At 36.2% G+C, this 27,132-nt stretch overlaps 1 protein-coding gene across 2 annotated transcripts in view; it reads left to right on the top strand.

Annotated features, from left to right (window-relative positions):
* Window positions 1-27,132, top strand: part of su(f) (cleavage stimulation factor subunit su(f)) — a 377,057-nt gene that overhangs the window by 173,166 nt on the left and 176,759 nt on the right. For both annotated transcript variants that reach the window (XM_090396725.1, XM_090396726.1), the window contains exon 10: window positions 10,115-10,224. In XM_090396725.1, coding sequence (XP_090252851.1) covers window positions 10,115-10,224 — 110 coding nt within the window. The remainder of the gene's footprint in view (window positions 1-10,114; window positions 10,225-27,132) is intronic.

Genomic DNA, 27,132 nt, shown 5'->3' with positions numbered 1-27,132 from the left:
TATATCATTGTTTGTTATTAATGAACCTAAATATTTAAAACTAGCCACAACTTCAAAACTGTATTCACCTATATTATATATTGTAATATTTTTATTTATTGTCCTTCCACATTGCATATATTTTGTCTTCTGTTCGTTAATTTGTAATCCAAACTTCTTTAGTGTTTCTATTAAGTTCTTCAAATTTCTCTTCTAAATATTTTCTCCTGTGACTTATTATTGCTATATCATCTTCATATGCACATATTTTTATTGATTTATTATTAATAAATCCTCTCATATTTAGCTTTCTTATTAGTGCTTCAAGTACCAAATTAAATAAACTTGCTGAAAGGACATCTCCTTGTCTTACTCTACAGTTTATTTCAAAGGGATCCGTTAATTCCCTCATATTTATCTACTGCTTTGAATCCTTCTAATGTAATTTTAATTAATCTAATTAATTTTCCTGGTATTCCCAGTGTTTTCTTTTTTTTTTTTTCTTCTTATTCCTTCTTTCCTCCTCTTTTACCTTGTGGTGTTGAGGATTTTTCCACACTTAACCACTACCATATTGAGGATAAAGTGGTTAGCCCTATGCCTCCTGGTGTGTCCTATGTCTGTAGGTGTAAGTGTTCACAAGCTGGTTTGCCTGTTCTGGGAGACGAAAAACCAGTCTCTGGGTAGGGGGAAAAAAACCTTACCTCCGTATGAGACCGGCCAACTTGCTTTAGTCGAAAGAGACAAAAGTTCCTCACATCACTGACGGGAATCAAACCCAGGTCTTCCCAACCCAAGGGCTTTGTCTATACTGACTGAGCTGCAGAGGCTCGTGTTTTCAAGCTATGTATTATTTCTTGTCTATTTAATTTATCAAATGCTTGTTGGAAATCAATATATGAATTATGAAGTTCTATATCATATTCTAAACATTTTTCATATATATTTCATAGCATAAATATATTAACAATTGTGGATCTTTTATTTCTGAAACGGTACTCTCCTATTATTGTTTCTATATATGGTTCTAATCTTTTATATATTATACTTGATAAAATTTTGTATGTAACATTCAATAATGTAATTCCTCTATAGTTCTGACAATTTCATCTTATCTCCCTTTTTATATATTGCTTGGATTATTCCAATTTTCCAATTATTTGGCATTTTTTCTTCTTTCCATATATCTAATATCAAATAATAAATTTCTTTCCATAAAATTTCACCTGCATTCTTTCTAAGTTTATAAGTTCTGTTATCCCATTTACTCCTTGTGCTTTAAAACTTTTAATTTGTTTTATTATTTCCACTATTTCTTTATAAGTTGGTTCTTGAATGCTTTCTCTATATTTTTACAATTACTGTATTTTTCCATGTATAAGATGAACCCTACTTTTTCAAACTCAAAATTAAGAAATCAATATTTAAACATAAAACAGAACACATTTGATATTTTTTTAAATATTCAAAGTATATTTAGTAATTAGGTAATATTTTTAAGATACATACTAAGATGCATTTTTAGGGATGCATTTGAGATGCATTTTCTGGCCTAACTTGGTTCATGTTCTCATGGCCAACCCTTTTTTCCTCGTGAAGTTGAAGCACCATTTTGCCTTTCCTGTGAAATCAACAATGTTCATTTCTCTTGCAAACCTTTTTGCCTCATATTGAATATTCTTGGTTGACATCACACATATCTCACTCTGGCGCTGCTCCATAATCCAAGTCTTAAGCCTCTGCTCCAAGTTTGGCCATTTTGCTGGTTTTCCTCTGACCCCTCTTCATTTTTGGCATCTTGAGTAGTTGTTCTTCCTATTTTCTCTACTGTCTAATCATACACTCAGTGGGAGGAGATCCAAAGTCTCTCTGAAGCTTATTTCCATGTTCTTTTGCATAATCGATGACTTTTAACTTGAATTTTGAAGAATATGACAATCGCTTTTTATTTTTGGACATTTTTATGGGCTAGTGCTCAAAATATTGTTAATGCATTAACTCACCCCACCAACGAGTTGCAGACGCATGAATGCTTTCAGAGTTCTGATTGGTTTATTCAGAATCAGCCGTTATTGACGTCATTCGACAGAGTTAACAAAGGCTAGTAATTGGCGGAAGCCTGTTCGCGGAGACAAGGTATTGGCAGTTTCGCCACGGAAACTGCAGGTCTCTCAACTGGTTATCCCCCTGTGTATAAGATGATCCCCAATTTTTGGTCTAAAAATTTTAGAAAAAAGTATTGTCTTATTCATGGAAAAATATGGTATTTTGATTTTCACATTCTTTATTTTACTTTCATTCTTTATTTTATTTTCATATGCTTATTTTTCTTCTGTCATCATAAATAATTCTCTAAAATATTCCTTCCATCTTTCTTAAACTAATTCTTTCTCAGTTAATACTTTTCCTTCTTTATCCTTACATCCTATCGTTGGTGTATCAAAATTATGTATTAACTGTTTTAATTCTTTATAAAATTTTCTAGTTTTACTTCTCTCATTATACTGTACTATTTGTTCTACTTTTTTCTCCATTTCTTTCTTTTTCTTTTTACAAATTTTATTTGCCTGTTTTCTTTTCTCTTCATATTCTTCTCTATTATTTCTTGTGTTCTTTTGAAAATACTTTTTCCTTGCTTTGTTTTTCAATTCAGTTATTTCCTTGCATTCATCATCAAACCATTCATTTTTATTTTTCCTACACCATCTTATTTATGATTGTTTGTTGGATTAAGTCCCATTTTCTTCTATATTTCATTTTTCTATTGTTTCAATATTATCTTTTATTTTTTAATATTTATCAATTATTTCTCTATTTTGGAATGCTTCAGTGCTCTTTTCTTTATCTTTGCAGTTTTCTTTTGGTATACATTTGATATTCTGTATATAAATTTAATTTTAACTAGTGTATAATTAGAGTCACAATTTGCTCCTCTATATGCTCATACATCATTGAACTTGCCCAGCTTTTCAAAATCAGGACATCTTATTTCTTATTTTTGACTACATTCTTTGGTTGTTGGAATGGTCCAGGTCCCCAAATGTTATCTTATGTTGAAAACATATACTCATTATTCTAAGTAGTGATCCTTCCTTTAATGCATAGCATTATACATGTCTGCAAGGAGACGTGCTTTGCATTATGGGATACTAAGGCAAGTGATGAGAAGTTATACCACCTTTGCCATTGCCCCAGTCCTGAAAATACTTCAGGCACAAACTTTGTTTGCTTACACTTGGATAAAGGATTAAACCAAATATATAATTGATAAATAATAGTCTAGATAACATTTACTTCATAGGATTTCGAGAATAGATAAGTTTGGTACTCTCCAGGGAACCAAAAGCAGAAACTTACATCCAGTAATCATCTGCATTGGTGTTCTTTTTTTTGGGGGGGGGTCAAAGTTCCTCTTCATGCTGTTGTAAGTTACAAATTTTTATCCATTTCATAAAAATCCAGCCATAAAGAAAACAGCTACATTTGTATTTTTAAAGTGCTGACTAGTTTCACCACAAGGAGTGGTTGAGTGACTTCTTCAGGCTATATACATCTAGATGACAAATGAAATCAAAATTATACAGGGAGCCAGTGAAGTGTGGCATACATCATCTGTTGTCTAGCATTGTTTGAGGTGATTAGCTGAAAAGTTGAAGTTAGGTATGTCATCATCATCATCAAATTCCTGCCATGTACCCTCAAGGGGTGTACAGGATAAGATAGTACTACATGAAAAAAATTACATCATTATTAATTTCCTATCTACAATTTTCCTCCAAATCAGTCTGTTACTTGTCAAGACTCCAACATTATCAGATCTTATATTTCTATCGTCTAAAGCATTTTGTACCGTATCAATCCACCTATATCTTGGTCTTCCTCTGGGTCGTTTTGCTGCCAACCTGGCAGAGAACACTTGTTTTGCTAATCTTTCCTCGCCCATTCTGTTTAAGTGACCATACCACCTAAGATTAGCTCTGCAAACGCATTCCTGGATTCTGACAATGTCAAGTTCTTTCCTAATATCCTCGTTTTTAATATGATATTGCCATTGATGCCATCTGTTCATGCCTATAATCTTTCTCAGGACTCTCATATCTGCGGTCTCTAGTCTTTGGTCAAGTGTTTTACTTCTGACCCAGCTCTCAGATCCATAAGTTAAAACTGGTTTGAACACTGTCTTGTACACAGCTAATTTAGTGCTCCGACTGATTTCTCTCTTATTCCATATGAATTTATTCAATTGACTTCCCACCATACCAGCTTTGCTGATTCTGTTGTCTATTTCTATATTTAATTTACCATCTTCACTAAAAATCGTGCCTAAATAGCTGAAATGTTTTACTTGTTTCACAGGTTCTGCATTCACAACACAGTTGACATTTTCAATGATTCTGCCTATTTTCATTGTCTTTGTCTTTTTATTGTTGACCTTCATACCATATCTATTACAACAGCTATTCAATTTAGTCAGAGAATCTTGCAGACTTGTAGCAGATTTATTTAGAAGTATAACATCATCCGCATAAAGCAAAGAGCTGACATTAACATCTCCAATTTTGATATCATGTTTAATACCACTTTCCTTCATAATGTGATCCATATAGATAATGAATAACAGAGGGGATAATGTACATCCTTGTCTCACACCAGATTTAACATTAAACCATCTTCCTGTACTTCCTTCAATTCTAACTGCTGATTTACAACTCAAATAAAGACTAAGTATTGCTTGATATAATGCCCCATTGACACCATATAACTGAAGCGTATTGAATAGCTTCTCTCTTGGCACCTTGTCATATGCCTTTTCCAGATCGACAAAACTTAAATACAGATCTTTGTTATATTCCCATGCTTTCTTGACTATTTGTCGTAAAGTGAAGATCTGATCCTGACAGCCTCTATTTGGCCTGAATCCAGCTTGTTCTTCACCAAGCTTTTCTCCCACAATTCTTCTCAACCGTTTCTCAAGTATACTTGCATAGGTCTTGCCAGGAACACTCAGTAGGGAAATACCTCTGTAATTCTCACATGCAGTTTTATTTCCCTTTTTATATATGGGTACTATGAGAGCTCTACTCCAATCATCGGGAATTTGTCCCTCTGTCCAGGCTTTCTGAACTATGCAGTGCAGCCACTGTAAGACTCTTATACCACCATACTTCAGCATTTCTGGTCGAATATGATCTACTCCTGCTGCCTTTCCACATTTCAAGCCTTTGATGGCTTTTTCTACTTCTAGTATGGATATGTATTCCTGACTGCATGCATGGTCAGTGTTTTTTACCACTGTGCTGTCATCACTGCTTGTTTCATTTAGCAGTTTTTCAAAGTAATTACTCCATACTTCAAGGATATCTTTTTCTCCCGTTTTCATGTTTTCATGTCTTTATCATCTCTAATTCCTTTTACAGCACTCTTTCCTTCATTCTTAAGCTTCTTCAACAACCTCCAGAATATTTTCCACCTTCTTGATATTTATTTTCTATATTTATTTATTTTCTTGCCAAAGTCCTCCCATGACTTTTGTTTAGCTAGTTTTACACAGTGTTTAGCAATCTTGCATTTCTCTCTATATTCTCTAAGAGCACAAGCTGACTTATTTGACAGGAACTTTTGGTATGCTTTCTTCTTTTCCTTCACTGCCTCTAACTTCCTGTGTCCACCAGGGAGTTCTGATTTTTTTATCCTTACAGATAACCTCACCAGAATCAATCAATGTTTTCTTCAGAGTTTGCCACTGAATCTCCCAGGTTTGATTCCTGTTCTCAAACTCTTTCATTTTTTCTTCAATAATCTTTGTGTATTTTAGCCTACAGTTCACATCTGAGAGCTGCTCAACTTTTATTCGCTTTAAAACTTTCTTACATGTTATTCTTTTCAATATGAAATTCAATTTTATCCTGCTCAAGACTAAATAATGATCACTTCCAATTTCAAATCCTCTGTACACTCTGGTGTCCTGCACCAGGGAGAAAACATCACTATCAACAATAACATAGTCAATGAGACTTTTCTTATTCCTAGCCTCTTCTCTCCATGTGAATTTGTGCACATTTTTATGTTGGAACATGGTGTTAGTAATAACCAGTCCATGTCCTGAGCAGAAATCCAACAGATATTTGCCATTATTATTAGCTTTGCTCTTTTCTCCAAATTTTCCCAAAATATTTTTGTATGTCTCACAATCATTTCCTACTCTGCTATTTAGATCCCCAACAAGGAACAATTTTTCATTGTGTCAGTTGCTTTTTCTAAAGCCTCAAAAAATTTCTCCACTTCTACCTTAGTAGAACCTTCTGTGGGACCATAGGCACAACTAAGTCTCATTGTCCAGTTCCCCATTCTCATATTTGCCCACATTACTCTACTTGAGACTGACTGCCATTCAAGAAGATTAGCCTCGTATTTTGTGTTGAATACTATGGCTACTCCTTCTTTTCCTTGATTGTCATTGCCTGAATATAACATTTTGTATTTATTGCTCAGAAAGATCTCACCAGTTTTGGTCTTTTTTGTTTCAGTCACCCCTATTATGTCGATCTGGTACTTATCTAATTCCTCCCTAGCTCCATTTCTTTGCCATTCAGGCTTCTTACGTTGATAGTACCGATCTTTAACTCTGGTGATGTTGAGTTGGGGTTTATTTTCAGATTTGTTCCAGTAGCTGACTTTTCGCTGTTCGCCCTGGTTCCCTGGTGAAAACAACGGGGGCCTTGTTTAACCGGGCGACGCCCCAGCCGGCATGAAATTTTGTCATGTTGTACCATCATTCTATATTTTGGTTTAACCAATAAGAATACAATTTGGTTGGCTAAATCCCAAATTGCCCGCCCATCCTCGTCCGTTCAGTATCCAAGTAGATATCCAACAGGGTGCACCACGAGAAGGTGAGGATTGGACATTAGGTCAGAAGCCCTGGTCGGTTCTCCGCATTCCTTTAAAGGCTATGGAGGTCTCCTCTCAGTTATATAGCTTTGACAGAGCTTTTACCTGAGATATTATTTAAGATGAGTCCCTGGTTTTTGTTGTGAGATGCACGTGGATGAATGACAATGATATATTTTTTAATTCTGCCAGCAAGAAAGTTTTCAAGATATGGCATAGAGGCTTTGCCCCAATTGATATCATGTGCTGAAAGAGAGTTAGGGCAACTCTGATTATTCCTCTGTTACAAGCTACATTATAAAGATGTTTCTTCTTTCTTATTTTGAAAGTTCTCTTTATAATCTTACTTATAGTATAGAAATTTTTTTTCACTTGGTTATAAATTAGGCTAAAAACGCTAAGAAATTATATTCTTGTTTAATCCTTTATCCAAGTATAAACAAAGTTTGCACATGGAGTTTCTTCACAACTAAATTACTTGTATATAGAAGCTAATGGCCTCACATTAATTGCATTTGCATCCCATAATGCAAAGCATACACCTTTTAGGATATGTATAATGCTGTGCATTATGGGAAGCGCTACTACTCAAACCAGTTTCAGTCTTTATTGAGGTCTCATCAGTGGGAGACAGAAGGATGAGTGCTTTTCATTATGGAATATTAAGACAATTATTGTGAAATCATCAGCTTCTATATACAAGTGGCTTAGTTGTAAAGAAACTTCACATGCAAATTTTGTTTGCTTACACTTGGATGAAGGATTAAACAAGAATATAATTACTTGGCATTTTTAATTTGATCTCATTTATATAGAGAGGACTAAAAGATCAAGAAATTCTATATACTCCTGGATGTTTGGAGGATTTACTCTCCTTATGAGAATGAAGAAGGCTACGTATAATAAGAATAGTCTTATATGCCACTGTTATGAATTTTAAGACGGTTGGCAATTTTAATGGAAACATTACCTATGTCAGGTTTGAAACAGATGCTTTATAACAAATGTCAAGATTTAGAGGAGGAATAGAAAGTAGTATTTTATCGATGGTTCTTTGATTGCCCTTTGAGGACAAACTGACTGAATAGAATTCCTTTTCCTGTTTATCCTTTTTCTGTGATGAATGTCAATCCTCATCTTTTAAGATCAAGATGAGGATAGAACAGAAAAGTGTTTACCATCAAACTGTCAACTTGCTGCTCTCACCTCAATTTTATCTCTAAAGTATTAGAGAAAGTTATCAATAGTTAACTTATTCAAAACCTGGAAACTATCAGCTAATAAGCGACCACCAATATGGATTTTCGAAATCAAAATCGCAGCAGATCTCCTCACTTACATCATCTTCTCTAGACATGTGCCACACAAAAGTTTGGAGAAACTTGTGCTGTTGAACTTGATATTTCCAAGGCATTTGATAGGTTTTGGCATCAAGTGCTTCTCAGCAAATTGCTATCTTATGATCTGTCTTTCTCCCTTTGTACTTGGGTTGCCAGTTTTCTTTCAGGTCATTCATTGCGTATCATAGTGGAGGATGTTCTCCCTTCAGATTTTCTGATTAATGAAGTGTTCCTCATGTATATAAATGACTTTTCTTATTTGACTTCAAACCTCATCCACAAGTTTGCTGATAATTCTCTTCATTCATCCTATTCATATGACAAACCTTGCAATGCTCAAATGTCAAGCTTCAAGATCATCTACAATAAATGTTCTAAATACTGATTTGTACATCATCCATCAGTGGGACAATAACAGTCTAGTAACGTTCAATGTTTCCAAAACAGTTTTCTTTCTTTCTTTTTTTTTTTTTTTTCATGCAAAAAAAAAAAAAAAAAAAAAGACCCCAGTTCTCATCTTTTTTTTTTTTTTTTTTTGATAATGCTTAACCCTCGAGACTAGATCTGGACTGTCCCTGGCATAATTACATCACTTCTGTAGCATCCTCAACTTCCGGTAAAAACCTGTCATCCTTTTGCATCTGTCCGGTTGCTTTGTATAAATCCCAAATCTGCCCAACCTTGGAATAATGTTTTCACATTTGAGGTGGTTCATCTAAAACCTCTCAGCTTCTGGATACTGTTCAGAAGAGGAAATTTTGGTTGATTGATGACTTCTCTTTCACAGACTATCTTCACAGTCTGTGAAGAGATCTTCAGCCACTGCCTCACACATGGTCAATGTCCACATTGTGTCTTTTTTACAGATATTTTCCTGGATGGTGTTTATCAGAACTGGCATTTATCATGCCACCCATTTCTGCCAAACCTATAGTAACATTAGCAACAGCTGTCCAACATCTTTTTGCAGCAAACTGCTGACTTATTGAACCAACTATTCTCATTCAGCTTTGATTACATCAACCTCAGTTTTGTGAAACAACCTTCCCCATAAACTATTCCCTACAACTGTGATCTCGAGATCTTCAAAATGAATATCAACAGATTAGTTTGCTCTTGACTCCAGCTCATTCATAGCATTTATTTGTATAGGCCTTACTAGTGTGTGTGTGTGTGTGTGTGTGAGAGAGAGAGAGTCATATATTAAAAAAAAATCACTTATCACACCAGAGCTTCTCTCTGTTTTTTTTACATCCCATAACGTATTTCACAATACCTACTTCATCATACTTTATAAAATTTTGTATTGCACTTTGAATATTTAGTTCACTGGCATCCAGTAAGCAGGGCAGTAATCTTGACAATAAACAGGGAAATTCATCCCCTTTATTTTATATACCCACTTGGTATTTTATATTCTCTCTTGTCTTCTATAATTAAAGAAACTGAATTTATCTATTCAGCTTCTTTAAAAAATTAAAATTTTTGTTTCTACAAAAATGTAGCACATTTATTGGGCATCATTACAAAAACAACAATCCTTGTTAGCAGAAAATCAGAGGGATTAGCAGAATTAAAATGTTAAACCTCCTAAGTAAAACCTAATCTTTGTGTTTAAATGCCATTTTTAGTCCTGGAAGTACAGCACTGTGATGGTGATTGGTAAATATGACTTATTATGAATTATTGTATGTGTAGCTATAGCAATCACACAGATTTATTTCTCAGTGTTTCACTTCACTTTGCTTTCTTTCTTTCTTTCTTTCTTAGAAATGCATGTATATTTATCCTATGAGCTTTATTCATGTATTTCACATTGCCCTTAACTTTTTATGTAAACTTGATAATTAAGTCATCTGGTATATAAAGACTAAAACTGAAGATCAAGTATAATTTATTTTCAGTTATGTTTGCCTATGAGCAGTGTCTTTTATGCCTTGGACATCACCCAGATATTTGGTATGAAGCAGCCCTCTTTTTAGAACAGTCAAGCAAGTTGCTCACAGAGAAAGGAGTAAGTATAGTGCCTGCTGTTTGAAATTCCCAGACATTCCTTTACTTAAGAAACTTGTGAAATTAAATTTCAATGGCTATTATGTTAACCTGGGTTTACAGACTTCGGCCTGTGTGGCTCATTTTAAATTTCTCTAACTTTCAGAGCAGTTGAGTAATAATAATGTATTTATAAAATGTAATTTTAAAATCTGTCTTAAATAATGAAAATATGTGCTAAGTATATACTTAAAAATATTTTTAATAATTTATTCTAACTTTTCATTAGGAGACATTAGTCTAAGGATGCCACTCCACATAAGGTATAAACTCCACAAATTACCCAGTTCCTGCTATCTACTGACATTTGTTCAAAGCTTGATAATAGTTCATTCATACCAAAGCAAATGAACCATTCTGCTCATTTACCACTTTCCAAGTAAAACATTATTCCTTACCCCTTGCTTAACCACAAATTAGTATCTACTCTATAAAACCCTTTTAGTAATTTAGATTTCTCTATCATATCCTCTCTTTTCTGCCTGTCAGCTATACTTTGTAACCCTACAAACTTTTAATCTGTCCTCATAAGGAGAATTCCACAAACCAGTCACCATTTTGGCCACTCGCCTCTGAATCCTGTAAATTACGAGAAATAATAACTTTCTTATCCATGTTGTTGGTGTACATCTTAACAACATACAAGTGATCCTTTGAGCTATTTTGCTCATTTTTGTGACGTCTTCTGAGCTTCAATTCTCTGTGGGTGTTATTATTCCTAGATCCTTAACCTCATCAATTTCATCCCAAAGTAATACTTTGGGATGAAGTACAGGCTATATATTATATAGATGAAACTGCAAAGAACAATGCTGAATTGACAGCCATTGTTCTTTTCCCCAACTACTAGTTTATTTAGATCATCCTACAGGATTTCTGCATCACTTTTATTGTTGCTCTCCCAAGTTTAGGCAAACAGCAGGATATTCACTTCCAAATCATTCACTCTCAAATCATAGGAAATTTTAAGCTTAGTTCTTTACTCTATTCAGGTATTATCCTCATAAGTAAATTTACAAGTTCTGTCTTTTACCAAATTAAATAATTGCTGTGACAGATTCGGTGTGAAAATCAGTAATCAAAAGATTAAAACCATTAAAATAGGAAGGAAACTAAAAAAAAGATGAACTCCACTTTCTGTAGTGAGTATGAAACAGAGTACATATTTTAGCTATTTAGGTGCAAATTTTATTGAAGATGCCAAATTAAATATGGAAATTGATAATAAAATAAGTCAGAATAGTGTGGTAGGAAGCCAGGTGGGCAGGAATACATATATATGGAAATAAGATAAATCAGATGTGTGTCTAAGCTAGGGCATGATACAATATAGCATATAAACCAGATTTTATATATGAATAGCAGAGTTAAGCTAGAAATAACTTATTCAGTGGCTTATTCAGAGACCACAGATATAAGAAATTTGAGGAAAATTAGAAGCTAATAGATGGCATTAATGGTAGAACTATATTAAAAATGAAAATATCAGAAAAGAATGTGATATTAATATTTGAAACCATGTAAGCAGAACTAATCTAAGATGATCGGGTCACTTAAACAGAATGGGAGATTTAGGATTAACAAAAAATGACTAAGGCTAAATCTGAAAACACACCCCAACTCAACATCACCATAGTTAAAGATCGGTACTATCAACGTAAGAAGCCTGAATGGCAAAGAAATGGAGCTAGCTGAGGAATTAGATAAGTACCAAATTGACATAATAGGGGTTGACTGAAACAAAAAAGACAAAATCTGGTGAGCTCTTTCTGAGTAATAAATACAAAATGTTGTATTCAGGCAATGACAATCAAGGAAAAGGAGTAGCCATAGTATTCAACACTAAATAAATACAAGCTAATCTTCTTGAATGGCAGGCAGGCTCAAGTAGAGTGATGTGGGCATATATCAGAATAGGGAACTGGAGAATGAGACTTATTTGTGCATATGGTCCCACAGAAGGTTCTACTAAGATAGAAGTGGAGGAATTTTTTGAAGCTTTAGAGAAAGCAACTGACACAATGAAGAAGGAAAAGTTGGTCCTTGTTGGGGATCTAAATAGCAGAGTAGGAAATGATTGTGAGACATACAAAAATATTTTGGGAAAATTTGGAGAAAAGAGCAAAGCTAATAATAATGACAAATACCTGTTGGATTTCTGCTCAGGACACGTACTAGTTATTACTAACACAATGCTAAAACAAAAATGTGCACAAAATCACATGGAGAGAAGACGCAAATAATAAGTATAATCTCATTCACTATGTTATTGTTGATAGTGATGTTTTCTCCCTGGCGCATGACACCAGAGTGTACAGAGGATTTGAAATTGGAAGTGATCACTATTTAGTCTTGAGCAGGATAAAATCGAATTTCATATTGAAAAGAATAACATGTAAGAAAGTTTTACAGCGAATAAAAGTTGAGCAGCTCTCAGGTGTGAACTGTAGGCTAAAATACGCAAAGATTATTGAAGAAAAAATGAAAGAGTTTGAGAACAGGAACCAAACCTTAGAGATTCAGTGGCAAGCCTTGAAGAAAACCCTGATTGATTCAGTCAGAGAGGCATGTGGTGAGATTGTGTGCAAGGATAGAAAAATCAGGACTCCATGGTGGACACAGGAAGTGTTAAAGAGGCAGTGAAGGAAAAGAAGAAAGCATATCAAAAGTTCCTGTCAAATAAGTCAGCTTGTGCTCTTAGAGAATATAGAGACAAATGTAAGAAAGCTAAACACTGTGTAAAACTAGCTAAACAAAAGTCATGGGAGGACTTTGGCATGAACATAGAAAAGAAATATCAAGAAGGTAGTAAGATATTCTGGAGGTTGTTGAAGAAGCTTAGAAATGGAGGAAAGAGTCCTGTAAAAGGAGTTAGAGATGATAAAGGTGACATGAAAACTGGAGAAAAAGATATCCTTGAAGTATGGAGTAATTACTTCGAGAAATTGCTAAATGAAACAAGCAGTGATAGCACAGTGGTAAAAAAACACTCAGCATCCATACAGTCAGGAATGCATATCCATACTTGAAGTAGAAAAAGCCATCAAAAGCTTGAAATGGGGAAAGGCAGCAGGAGTAGATGATATTCGACCAGAAATGCTGAAGTATGGTGGTATAAAAGTATTACAGTGGCCTTCTGCACTGCATAGTTCAGAATGCCTGGACAGAGGGACGAATTCCTGATGATTGGAGTAGAGCTCTAATAGTACCAATATATAAAAAGGGGAAATAAAACTGAATGTGAGAATTTCAGAGGTATTTCCCTACTGAGTGTTCCTGGTAAGATTTATGATAGTATACTTGAGAAACGGTTGAGAAGAATTGTGGAAGAAAAGCTTATTGAAGAACAAGCTAGATTCAGGCCAAATAGAGGCTATCATGATCAGAACTTCACTTTATGACAAATAGTCGAGAAAGCATGGGAATATAACGAAGATCTGTATTTAAGTTTTGTCGATCTGGAAAATGCATACAACATGGTGCCAAGAGAGAAGCTATTCAAAACACTACAGTTATATGGTGTCAATGGGGCATTATATCAAGCAATACTTAGTCTTTATTTGAGTTGTAAATCAGCAGTTAGAAATGAAGGAAGTACAGGAAAATGGTTTAATTTTAAATCTGGTGTGAGACAAGGATGTACATTATCCTCTCTGTTATTCATTATCTATATTTATCACATTATGAAAGAAAGTGGTATTAAACATAATATCAGAATTGGAGATAATGTCAGCTCTTTGCTTTATGCAGACGATGTTATACTTCTAAAGAAATCCACTACAAGTTTGCAAGATTACCTGACAAGATTGAATAACTGTTGTAATAGATATGGTATGAAGGTCAGCAATAAAAAGACAAAGACAATGAAAATAGGTAGAATCGTGAAAATGTTAACTGTGTTGTTAACGGAGAACCTATGGAACAATGAAACATTCCAGCTACTTAGGCACAATTTTTAGTGAAGATGGTAAATTAAATATGAAAATATATACAACAGAATCAACAAAGCTGGTATGGTAGGAAGTCAATTGAATAAATTCATATGGAATAAAAGAGAAATTAGTCGGAACACTAAATTAGCTTTATACAAGACAGTGTTCAAACCACTTTTAACTTATGGATCTGAGAGCTGGGTGAGAAGTAAAACACTTGACCAAAGACTAGAGACCGCAGATATGAGAGTCCTGAGAAAGGTTAGAGGCATGAACAGATGGCATCAATAGCAATATCATATTAAAAACGAGGATGTTAGAAAAGAACTTGACATTGTCAGCATCGAGGAATGCGTTAGCAGAGCTAATCTCGGATTGTATGGTCACTTAAACAGAATGGGCGAGGAAAGATTAGTAAAACAAGTTTTCTCTGCCAGGTTGGCAGGAAAATGACCCAGAGGAAGACCAAGGTGTAGGTGAATTGATATGGTACAGAGTGCCTTAGACGATAGAAATATAAGATCTGATAATGTTGGACTCTTGACAAGTAACAGACTGATTTGGATAAAAATTGTAGATAGGAAGTTAGTAATGATGTAAATTTTTCATGTAGTGCTATCCTGTACACCCCTTGAGGGTACATGGCAGGAAGTTGATTATGATGACTAAGGCTAAAATAGTAGAGAAAAGATTTATAGGATGTTTGTGATTGGTTGGGTTAATGGAGTTGGAGTGTTTTAGAAGATTGAAATGATAAGTGTCAATCAAATGAGAGACTTAATAAATAACAGATGAACTTTGTGGGGGGTGGGGATTTGATTGGAAACTAATAATGAAATGTGTTAGATTGGTGTAATACCTGGAGCACTCCATGAGAAGATTTACTTGTTTTCTTTGTTTTGCTATGCTGCTCTGATTTAAAATAAATCTGTTATGACATGGCAAAAGTGGCTGAAAATAATGCAGAGAATTAATTTAGGTGACCATTATTGTGATGTGTTCATTTAGAATGTTTGGATAATTATTGCTCACCATACCTTATTATATTTAATCTGTTAATTTGGCAATTATGTTAATCTTTAATCTCAAACATTGTATATTTTATCCATGAAATGAAGCTGTTAACTTATTTTTATTCTGTTTTTATATACAAACAGGTAGTGTTAAATTCTGAATGAAAGAAAATTTAATCCATAAGTATTTCATTCAGATTTAACAAGCAACCACATTTCCAGAGCTAATATTTGTATATCAGAAAATGTGAAACTGATTGTAAACAACCAACAAAATTCATAATTTAGGTATTTTTCTCTGTACATTATAGTTATTCATTGTACAATTTCCAGAAGTTAAAACTATGTGAACTTTGTGTAAATATTTGTGTCATGAAGCGAATAAGATAATCGGATTAAGAAGTAAAGGCCTGAAGCAATTCGCATACACCGGAGGGGAATTGCGTGCGGAAGTTTCCCGCGAAGTCCACTAGGGGAGACAGCAGCACTGGGTGCAAAGGAGAAGTGAGGTGCCTTGGGCAAAGGAGAAAGAACGTGACGTAAGAAGGTAAACATGGTGCCTTGGATATATAGAGCGTGGCGGCACCAGCTCGTGGCTTTTTTTCCCTTTTTTTGACTGGTCATCAAGTTCGGGAGAACCCAAGGAGGTCTTAGGAGCACGCAGAAGTGTCTATAGGCAGCCCACCGGTCAAGCAGTAGCTCAGCAAAGTACAGATCCTGTTCCTGCAGAAGGCACAGCACAGATCGACGTCATTCCGAGCCACTTGACCCGATAGCGGCAAGCCAGAGTTATTTACTTCGAAGGAGGCAAATCATGTCTGAGCCCACCAGTTGATTCTTTTAGATGAAATCAAGTAGGAGCATGGTCAATGAGACGGAAGCACTCCCAAGACAAGTGTGGAGAAGGCCAAGTATTTCTACGGTCCCTGGTAATGTAAAACTTTGTTATGTTATGTAATTGTGCTAAGAGGGATAATTATTGTTCGCACAAAGAACTTTCCGTTATTCATGTCTCGTTAAATGAAAGGACTCTAGCGCTTATGCAAAGTGAGAAAGGGGAACCTTATGTTCTAAGAAAAAGGATTGTGTTGGAATATATTAATACCATAAGGTGTACACAGTTTAAACCAATAGCCTTTAGGCTGAATGAATTAACATTAATATAATTACTGAATGACTGTTTAGCTATTAATTGAAGCTCTAATCTATATTCATGTTGTAAAATGTTAAGAGAGAGTTTACATTTAATTAATTGAACTTATTCTCGAGGATAGTTGTGATTCTCTGCCAGTAATTGTTGTTACCTGTAAAATATTTGACTCGATAATTAAATGTCTTTCTTTTGTATTAATCTAATGACTTGCCTGATTTTGTTCCTATTGCACTGCTCATAAAAGTCAGTACCAAGGTGGGAGGTTAAACATGAAGGTGGCTACAACTGCAATGGAAATTTAGTTGTTGTATGATTTAAGTACTTAACGAATTTGTCTACAAGTTATATAATAGTGTACTATTCGAGTGTTAATTGTCTGATTTTTGAGATATTCTCTTGTCTAGGATTTAGGGTGGCACAGCATAATATAAATTTTCCCTAAATCCAAAAAGGGATTAGCACCAGGAACAAAACAAAAGAATTGGCGCTACCCAAAGGCAATCCCCTTTGTCTTCCCTACTTTGCACACTATTATTAAATTAATTGGCAGCCTTGAATTGTAGTGCGACTGCATGCGAATACAAAAGTTAACACGTTTGCTGCCAACTACGAGTATACTCGTAGTTGGTAAACCAGCCACACAAGCCTGCTATGAGTATACTCATATGACGCTTGCCGTCGGCAACAAGATTACTGTACTGACCTTGAAGAAGTGAAAATGCTTGGCTTGTGGAGCTAGCATCAAAACTGTGTATTCTCATAGATGGTATATGCGCTGCACAAGCCAACTACGAGTATACTCGTATGATGCTTACTGCTGGCAATGAGATTACCGTACTGACCTGTAGAAGTGAAATTACTCGGCGTACGGGAACAGACTATGCTGAAGTAGCGTGGCAGCGAACGTGTTAATAATAAACAAGTAGAAATTAGAACAATAAAGAGTAAGAAAATATTACAGTAGTATGATATGTTAAACCCAGCCTTTTCCAAAATTTTGATGGAACACCTTGGTTATTTTGTAATGTATTAATAATTAATTATTAATACATTATAATATTAATAATTATGGCATAATCATAAAGAGTATTAGTACGCTTATGTTGACAAATATAAAATTACATTTAAATCATTTATCAATCACTGGACTAATGAAATCTTTGTAGCATATTGTAGTTTTCTCAGGCCAACATCATTAAATTAATTTGTGCTGCTTTTCATTGACATGATCCCATTCTGATCACCAAAAATTTATTATATTATTATAAGTACTTATGAGTGAATGCAGATTTTTTTTCTCCTGTGTGCTGGTAGTTTTCCCCTCCTTTTGTACATCCTGGAGATTGCTTTGTAGGCTGGAGGTGGATGAATCACTATCTGTTGCATCACAAACATCTTCAATAAGAGATTTCCTTAACATCAAAATTAAACAAAGTCCCTTGTCTCTTATTCATATTAAAATTTAAATCTGTAGGCCTATTACTTTTAAAAAATCACGGCACTACAGTTTCTAAACAAGCACTTTCACCCTACAATACGAACTTGCGAAGAAAGTATTCAGTATTACTAGATTTGAGAACCGGATAAAAGACTACCTTGATCTTCAATTTCAGTGGAAAAATTTTCTTTATACTTCCTTGCTGATTGGTTACTAACATTTGCAACACAGGTGTTATTTCGTTCAGTTTTGAGAACAGAGGATACGCCGCCCGTTGTTGTAATTGGCTTGCAGGCAATTTTTATGACCAGTCATAAACAGCGGTATTCCCTTTCCTGAATTACTTCAATGTTTAAAAATACACGACTTGGCCACTGACATCATGGAACACTTATTCACTTTCTGCAGAACACAATTTGAGTAACCCTGGTTAAACCTATTGGAACTAGCTTTAAATGAATGCAAAAATGCTAGATTTTTATATTGTTGAAATTGAAATTTAAATAATAAGAGAAAAATCTTAGTTTGTTTGAAAATTAATTTTATTTCTGTCTTATGCATAGCATTGAGAACATTTTTTAATTTGCACATTTCACACAATATTTCTGTATTGTATTCAAAATTGTGTAATTGATTAGTAAAAAAATACATGAGATATCATTTTCAGTTATTTTGAATACACAGTCTTGCCATAAATACTGTTACAGTATATGCATACCTTCACATTGTCCACAAAATTGCGCAAGCCTGGTTCTGTTGGTGCTATGCACACCAATGTTTGCATGCATATCAGTAGAGAGAGTGTTTCTAGCTGTATGGGTTAACATGCTGTGGGAAGATAATGAAAACCGTAAAACCGTGTAGCTGTAATAGCACTTCACGAGGTTGCAATGCAGCCATCTGTTATTGTCAACATGCTGAAAACACTCAGGATTAGCAAGACGTTTGTGTATTGAACTATTAACTGTTATAACAATACAGAAGATGTATCTGACCACCAAAGAACAAGTTGACCACACTACGCTGCATTAGGATGCGACAGCTGTGATGGCAAGCCATCACTGTAATCCTGTGATAGCACAAAAAGTAACACTGCAAGAGATGAACATTCACAGAGAATGATGTCACTGTATTAACTGATGACTTGGGGGTGAGAACCTATTATCATTCTACTAGACATTTTTAACGTCGCAACTTATGCAGCAAAGGGTAATAAAATTAAGGGCATTTTTCTCTGGTGATACATGAACAACAGACACAGAGATATCCACTTCATTAGAAGAGTGAACTGAATATCTCACACTTCACATTGAAGAATTATTTAACTGCCAAAAGGATTGGGTATTTGTCCCAGATGATCATATAGCACTTAGGATTCAGAGAGGTCATTACCCCCACATCAGTGATGTATGGGGGGGGGTATCAAAGTTGCATTCCTGCAAGAAAAGGATCAAACCCTCTGTCAAAGTGTATCAAGACACACCATGCTGGAACCTGTGGTACGGGCCCCTTATTTCATGGTATCTTTAATTTATAGTATAACCAAGTGGAAAAACTTCCAACAACTATCTCTAATCCAGAGTATTTTCATTTATTATTTATTTAGCATATGGCTCACACATGAAAAGTTACATTAATCCTTAATATATATGGACATAGTAATAGACATATGTACAATAATAAGGCATAATACAGTCAAAGAGACACTCAAGAATCAAGAATAGGCCACAACTGAATGTCTAGGTTGATTATCCAGTCAACTGCACTTGGTGTAGCATGGGTGAAGTCTGACAGGTTTCCACTGTATGCACGTTGGATACATTCTGCTGTAATATGATTAATTGTCTGGCGGGATGATCCACAGTCGCACCTGGGTGAGGCAATCATGCCCCATTTGTAAAGGTGGTCTGCACATCTGCCATGGTTGGTGCGGATTCGGTTAAGAGCAGACCAAGTTTTCCGAGGTAGGTCAAAACCCGAAGGTATCTGTGTTGGGTCCACTAATTCATGGAAGATCCCTGTTGAAGTGTTACACCAGGACTCTTTTTACTTCTCCTTCATGTTGAAACTTGTCTTTGCAAGATTTTTTGCTGTTAAGATTGGGGGTGCCTTGAGTTTAGCCTGTTTATTTCTAGGGGTGGGATATCTTCATGGATTGGAAGATTTTGGATTCCCATGATTTTGCTATATTCATGTAGAACAAAGTTGGATGTGTGGAGCCTGGATGTTGCTTAGCAATGGAGGCCAATAGGCTGGAGTCAGTTTTACAGTTTCAGAAATAAGGCACATAGTGGTGTTAAGCTGGGCATCAACCAAATACACAGAGGTGCTGTTCAGCCATACGGGTGAGCAGTATTCAGCTGTAGAGTACACGAGGCCAAGAGCAGTGCAGCGAAGCATTGTTGCTGAGGTACCCCAAGTTGTTCCACATAGTTTTTGCAGTATATTGTTTCTTGTTTTTAACTTGGATGCTGTGTTAATGACATGTGGCTTAAAAGATAGTGTTCTATCCAGAGTGACGTCCCGATATTTTGGGAATCTGTTGTACCGTAGCAGTTTGTGGTTGAAGTAGACCATGAGTTCTTTGTTTGCCTGGTTATTGTTCAGGTGGAAGCACGAAACTTCTGTTTTGCTAGGATTTGGGCATAATCTCCATTTGCTGAGGTATTCATCTAGGACTGTAAGGTCGTTTGTTAGTGCATCCATTGTAGTAAAATTGGTGTGTCTGGTGGCTAAAGCAATGTCATCAGCATAGCAAAACTTCTTGGAGGCTGTATTAGGCAAATCTGTGATGTATAAGTTAAAAAGGAGGGGAGCCAGAACTGACCCTTGTGGTAGTCCATTATCCAGTGTTCTTTGTTTACTTTTGTTCTCGTCCATACACACTTGGAACAGGCGGTTGCTTAGCATGTTATTGATTAGTTTTGCTATTGTTTTTTCATGGGACTACATGAAGCAACTTGCAGACTGCACCATATCTCCAGACTGTATCATAAGCTGCAGTAAGATCTACAAAAGCTGCAGCTGTTTTCGGGCATTGTTTATGCCGGAAAATAGCACACATATAGTGCCTCTATATGTGTGGTGAGTGACAGAACCTGATCACAGCAGTTCGTTTATGTCTGAATCCGGCCTGTTCCACTGAGACTTGTTCTATTATCTTAGGCGCAATTCTATTAAGGATGAGCATTTCTAGGAGCTTAAAACAGGTGCTAAGCAGGGCGATTGGTCAGTAGTTTTCTGGTTTGTTGTTGGCTTTTCCTGGTTTTAAGATGGGGATAATTTTTGTCCTCTTAAACTTTTTTGGAAGTCTACCAGTCTGGAGGATGTCAGAGAAAAAAGCAAGCCAACCACTGAGCTTTTTGGCCTGTCTTCAACAGGAAATCAGGATGAATTCCATCGAAACCAGGAGCCTTGCCTAGTTTCATATCCATTAGAGCAGTGTTAATATCTTCAAGAGTGAAGGGTCATGAATATAGAGGGTCTGTATTTTAATAAAGTGTGGCACCTTTTGTCTACTTGTATATGAAAATATGACTTCGTCATTACTTCAACCTTAGTATCACTTCTGGGTCTGGCTCCCACTGATGAGACCTCATTAAGATCGAAACTGGTGTAGTGACTCCTCCCATAATGCATAGCATTATACATACCCGTAAGGATATGCGCTTTGCATTATGGGATACTACAGCAAGTGATGTGAAGTCATTAGCTTTTATATACGAGTTGCTCCAGTCCTGAAAATACTTCAGGTGCAAACCTTGTTTGCTTACACTTGAATAAAGGATTAAGCCAAGTATTTAATTTCTTGGTATCTTTAATTTATAGTATAACCAAGTGGAAAAACTTCTGACAACATATGCCATGGTGCAGTTGTTGGAAAACCATGACTTGGGATAGTAGTCTGGGGTTTTGAATGAAATGTGGAATGAAGGCATTCAAGTAAGAATTATTTCCTGTATGTGGTGTAGGTATGAAAAGAGCAGAAATTGTAGCTTTAAGGACAGAAGTAGAAATCATGAAATCCTGTTTGGCACCATTGTAGTGCCAAAGGACAGTGAGTAGCTGAATGAGAAGATTCTGTTTTTTTAAAAAAGTGAGTTATTAGAGGAGAACTAATATCTTCCGATTATATAAATCAAGTGGATATTAAATCCAACGTTTTCAAAGCCGAATACAGAAACTGTAAAAGTTTCGTGCGAAAATTGACCAGAGCTTGCGTGAATACGCTTGCCACCATACTACGAGTTGCTCTAGCCAACTCTTATAGGAGATATGCATGCTCAAAGGGCCCGTATGTTTACCTCCTATTGGTGGTCCATTTTGATAAGGTTTCACTGGTCTGACAGTTCTTTCAAACTCATTGGTTTTCATCAGAAACTAGGCAGAAACCTAAGAGAGCAAAAACTCTCAGTACTAAGGAACTTGAATTGTCGGAGAGGTATATTTTCCATAAGCGAACTCTGGGTTGGTGCGTAAAATATTTACTAAGGGCTAGGGCAACTCATAGTATGGCGATGAGTGTATTCCCGCAAGCTCTGTGGTCAATTTTCATGAAACTTTTATAGTTTCTGTATTCGGCTTTGAAATGATGTTGGATTTAATATCCATTTCATTTATATAATTTTGTATCGCTGAAGTGAAGCCTTTTGGTTCTTTATTTTAGTAATATCTACAGTATATTTGAAAGGAGAACTAGTTCAGGAGAGAGCAGAGGTGTTGGGAGTGTTGAGCAGATTATCAGATATTCTGGTGGGTAAATTGTTGATAGCAGATATCTCAACATTTCTACCATCTCGATTAGGAAATTGGAGAATGAAAGTCAGTTTGAGTTATAAATGTTGAAGTCTCCAAGAAAGATGATCTCACTGGGTGTTTTGATTGCAGAAAATCAAGCTTCAAAAGAAATAATAAAGTTCACAGTGGTTATCACAGTTTGGAGGACAAGAGACAACAAACAAATATACAACTAAATGGGGAAAGGAAAATTTTATATCGGAGCAGATTGAAAAGAGAATTCTGTGACATGAGATCAGTTCTGACAAATGCACAAGTTCCACCATTTTGATGGAAGAAATAATGCAGGCATCATCATAATCAAATTTCCAATATGTACCCTCGAGTTCTTTTGAATTTTGACTGAAACAGCTAAAGGGTATAAGGTATGTATAGTCTTTTAATTGCATGTGTTCTGGTCAGTTTGGCTATTTTGTGAGAAACCCTCTGAGCTACAGAGGAGTTCTCCTTACCATAAAAAAAGTGTACAGAGTACTGTGATATTTCTGTATCTGGGCCTTTTTCCTACCATTTTTGCCTCAAACATTTCTTTTGATGATCTTTCATCTTCCATTCTGTATAAATGAGCTTAAGAATAGCTTAGTTCACATATTCTAGAATAGCAGTAATGTCAGTTGCTTTTTTTAATATTGAAATTTTTAATATGATTCTGTCATTAATGACATTTATTTACTTCCCAAATTTCTCCAAATTCTCTTATCACTGTTTTCTAATCTGATTAGTTGTTATATTTTTTAACCCAACCAAACTCAAATCTATAAGTTAAAATTGATTTTTAACACTGTCTACTAGTTAAGTGTTTTGGAAGATCATCTCCTATTTCATATATATTTATTCAGCTGAATTCCCACTACCTGTTGTGCTTATTCTGTTATTTATTTAATATTTATCTTCTTCTTCTTTGAGTGCCATCTCCTATCATAGGTCGGCGACCACCTTGGCAAATTTTGAGCGATCCTCAGCCACTCTAAACAGTCCCTCAGAGCTCATGCTGGTCCACTGTCTGATGTCTGCCAGCCAAGATTTTCTTCATCTTCCTTGTCTTCTTCTTCCATCTTCCCCTTTATAAGCAATTGAAGTATTTTATATTTTTCATTATGAAGTAGATGACCAAGACATGCAGTTTTCCTTCTTTTTATGGTATCTAAAAGTTCACGTGATTTCCCCATTTGTTCCAGTACTTTCTGATTGGATGTTTTTGCTGTCCATGGGATTTTTAACATTTGTCTGTATAATTAGTCTGTATAATCATCATTCCGCTTGGTGTCGCACTTATTAGATCGTCGGCTTGTCGAGAGCTCCTGAAAAGATTAGTATTATTTTGTGTTAACATTAGATATTTTACTAGAATTTTAAGTAGTATTGTTTGCTTTTTGTTTCTTGATGTGTCTGTACAATTTTTGCGTGTTTTCTGTTATTTTAATTATTATTTTTAAGAAAAGATAGCGCACACATGGCACCGATAAAGAAAAAAATGGCGGCCAGATCGCCATGTTTGTTTAAGAGTTTTGATGTAAACGAATTTATGCAATGTGCTGTCTGTGAGATGTATGCCTTGCGAAGAGCGGTGGGAGTCTGGTTAGAAAGTGATAGTGGAGTTAATATGTGTAAAAAGTGTAAAGAGAATGAGGACTTCAAGCGTGTTTCGTGTGTCGAGAGCGATATCGTGAACGATAGTCAGAATGTAGAAAATGGCGGTGTGCTAGAGAATTGCGTGGTAGTGCCAGATAGGTGTGAGAGCGTCGCCGAAAATGTAATTGAAGGTAGAAACACAGAAAGAATGGATGATTTGATCGATAATGAAAATGGTGAGATAAATGTGAGTAGCGAAATTGTCTGTTTGAATGGTGCCATACACAGAGCTAAAAGACAACTGGAGCATATGGAAAAATGTGTGTTGAACGTACCGACAAATAACCGGCGGAAGTCTGCGACGGCAAATAATAGAATGTTTTCAAACGTCAATAAAATGAAGGAGCGAGTGCTGTATGGGGATTCGCTATTAAGAGGCGTAATAATTGAGAATTTAACGAAGTCGTACCAGCCGGGTGCGATCATAAATGACGTCAGCGAATCTATTCGACTGCAAAAACAGAGGGTGAAAGAGATGATAATCGTGGCAGGAATGAATGATTTGAAACAGGACAAAATGGAAATGATAGAGGATGTGAGGGAGTTGTTTGAGGTAGCAAAAGAGAAGAGTGAGAGAGTTAGGATGGTGAGTATCTTACCGCGGTATGATAGTGAAGTGTTTAGAAGGAGGGCCATAATTGCCAATGACTTTATGCGTGGGTTATGCATGGAGAGTGGTGTGGAATTTGTGGAATGAGTTCGATGGGCGAAAGGACTTATATAAGATGGATGGATTGCATTTGAATGGAGTTGGTGTACGGAGACTTGAAAGAGTGTTGATGAATGATGTGGAAGTGGATGTACAGACTCAGGGAAACTAGATTTATTAAGAGGGGGGGGGTATATGTGCTGACTTTAGGGGGGCAGTTAAGTGTATGAATGAGTATATTATGCCCGAGCGAGTACGACGGACAACAAGTCAGAATGGGATAGTTAGTATAACGCATCAAAGTAAGGATGGGACAAATGGGCTTCTGCGATTCATGTACACTAATGCCAGGAGTATTAGGAGCAAGAAGGAAGAGTTTTTGGCCATGGTTGGCACTTCCAGGCCAGAGGTTGTCGGTATTAGTGAAACATGGCTGACAGAAGATGATAAAGCTAGTGGGATTGAATGCGACGGGTATAGCGTGTTCAAGAGTGACAGGGTGAATAAAAAGGGGGGAGGAGTGTTATTGATGATAGCTGATGATCTTCAGCCAAGGAGTATAGAAGTTGAACTGCATGATGGGGAAAAAAGCACATTTGAGGCTGTTTGGTGTGAGATACAATCCAGCAGAACAAAATATACAATTGGGTGCTGCTATAGACCGGGTGATGGAGTGGATGGTGGGGATAGTATGCATAAGCAAATAGAAGAAATGAGTGGAAGGAGGGTAATTATTATGGGTGATTTCAATTATGGTAACATTGACTGGAAAGAGGAGAGGGCACATGGGAGGAAGGAATTGGATTTTATGTGGTTATTAAGGGACAACTATCTACGGCAACATGTATTGGAAAATACCAGGGGGCAGAGAGTGCTGGACCTAGTAATTGCAACCAAGAATGTGGCTGTAATGAACATGACCATGTTGCCACCAATTGGTGAGAGTGACCATAAAGTCATGACTTGGGAGGTGGCTGAAGGAGTCGAATTTACAATTAAGACAGGGTACATGTGGAATTACCGGGGTGGTAAGTATGACAAGCTTAGGTGTGTGCTTGGCTCAATGCCATGGCATGTAAAACTGCAAGGGCTGGATGTTGATAGTGCATGGGAGGTGGTTAAGAACTGTTTGCAGGAGGCAATGGTTGACTGTATACCAAGAGTCCGAATAATAAATCAATTAGGGGTTAAATGGATGAATAACACTATTAAGCTTGAGCTGCAAAAAAAGAAACAATTGTGGAGGAATTTTAAGGAGAAGGGTGACCATCAGGCACAGGAACAGTATAAAGCTCAGGCCAGGATGGTAACAAGGGTGGTAAGAAAAGCAAAAGCAGATTACGAAAGGAAATTGGCCACGCAGGCTAAAGAGAATCCCAAACAGTTTTTTCAATATGTTGCAAGTAAAAGGAAAAATGCTCATGGTACAATGATCTTAAAAAATGCTGAGGGTAGGGAGGTAACTGAATCAGTCGATATTGTGGAATTACTGAGCGAGCACTTTGCAAGAGTATATCATCCAGGTGGTGACTTTGCAGGAATGGAAGAACCAACAGCTTATACTGGAATTGTGATGAATGAAGTAGAGGTAACTAGTCTATTACAGAACCTCAATGTCAATACATCTGTGGGATTGGATGGTATACCAGCTCGTGTCGCACGTGAAGCGGCCAAAGAATTGTCAGTGCCCTTGACCGTTTTGTTTAATTTGAGCCTCAGGACTGGGTCAGTCCCAAGGGGGTGGAAAGAGGGGAAAATAGTTCCACTGCACAAAGGTGGTTCCAAGGCTGCTGTTGAAAATTACCGGCCAATCAGCATAACAGGAATCATTATCAAGGTCTTAGAGAAAATAGTCAAGAGGAAAATACAAGATTGGATAGAAGAAAATGGGATACTGTATCGGGGACAGCATGGTTTTGTGAAGGGTAGGTCATGCCTCAGTAACTTGCTCACGTATTATAACACAGTGACGGCTGAACTGGATAAGGGTAATGGGTTTACGGTGATTCTACTGGACCTTGCCAAGGCCTTTGACAGGATACCACATGGAATTCTAATCAGTAAATTGGGGCATATGGGGATGGAATTAGGGTTGGTGAGATGGATAAGAGGGTGGTTGACGGAGAGATATCAGAGAGTGGTATACTCAGGAGTAGAGTCCACAAGACGGCCTGTGACTAGTGGTGTGCCACAAGGATCTGTTCTTGGACCACTGCTGTTTAATTTGTTCATAAATGATATAGGAAAGGATCTGAG

The sequence above is a fragment of the Typopeltis vanoorti genome, chromosome 8, assembly GCF_054136105.1.
Source record: "Typopeltis vanoorti isolate ZY-2024b chromosome 8, IOZ_Tvanoo_1.0, whole genome shotgun sequence".
NCBI lineage: Eukaryota > Metazoa > Arthropoda > Arachnida > Uropygi > Thelyphonidae > Typopeltis > Typopeltis vanoorti.
Note: the sequence above shows the minus strand (reverse complement) of the source record. Positions and strands in the feature narration are given on the sequence as shown.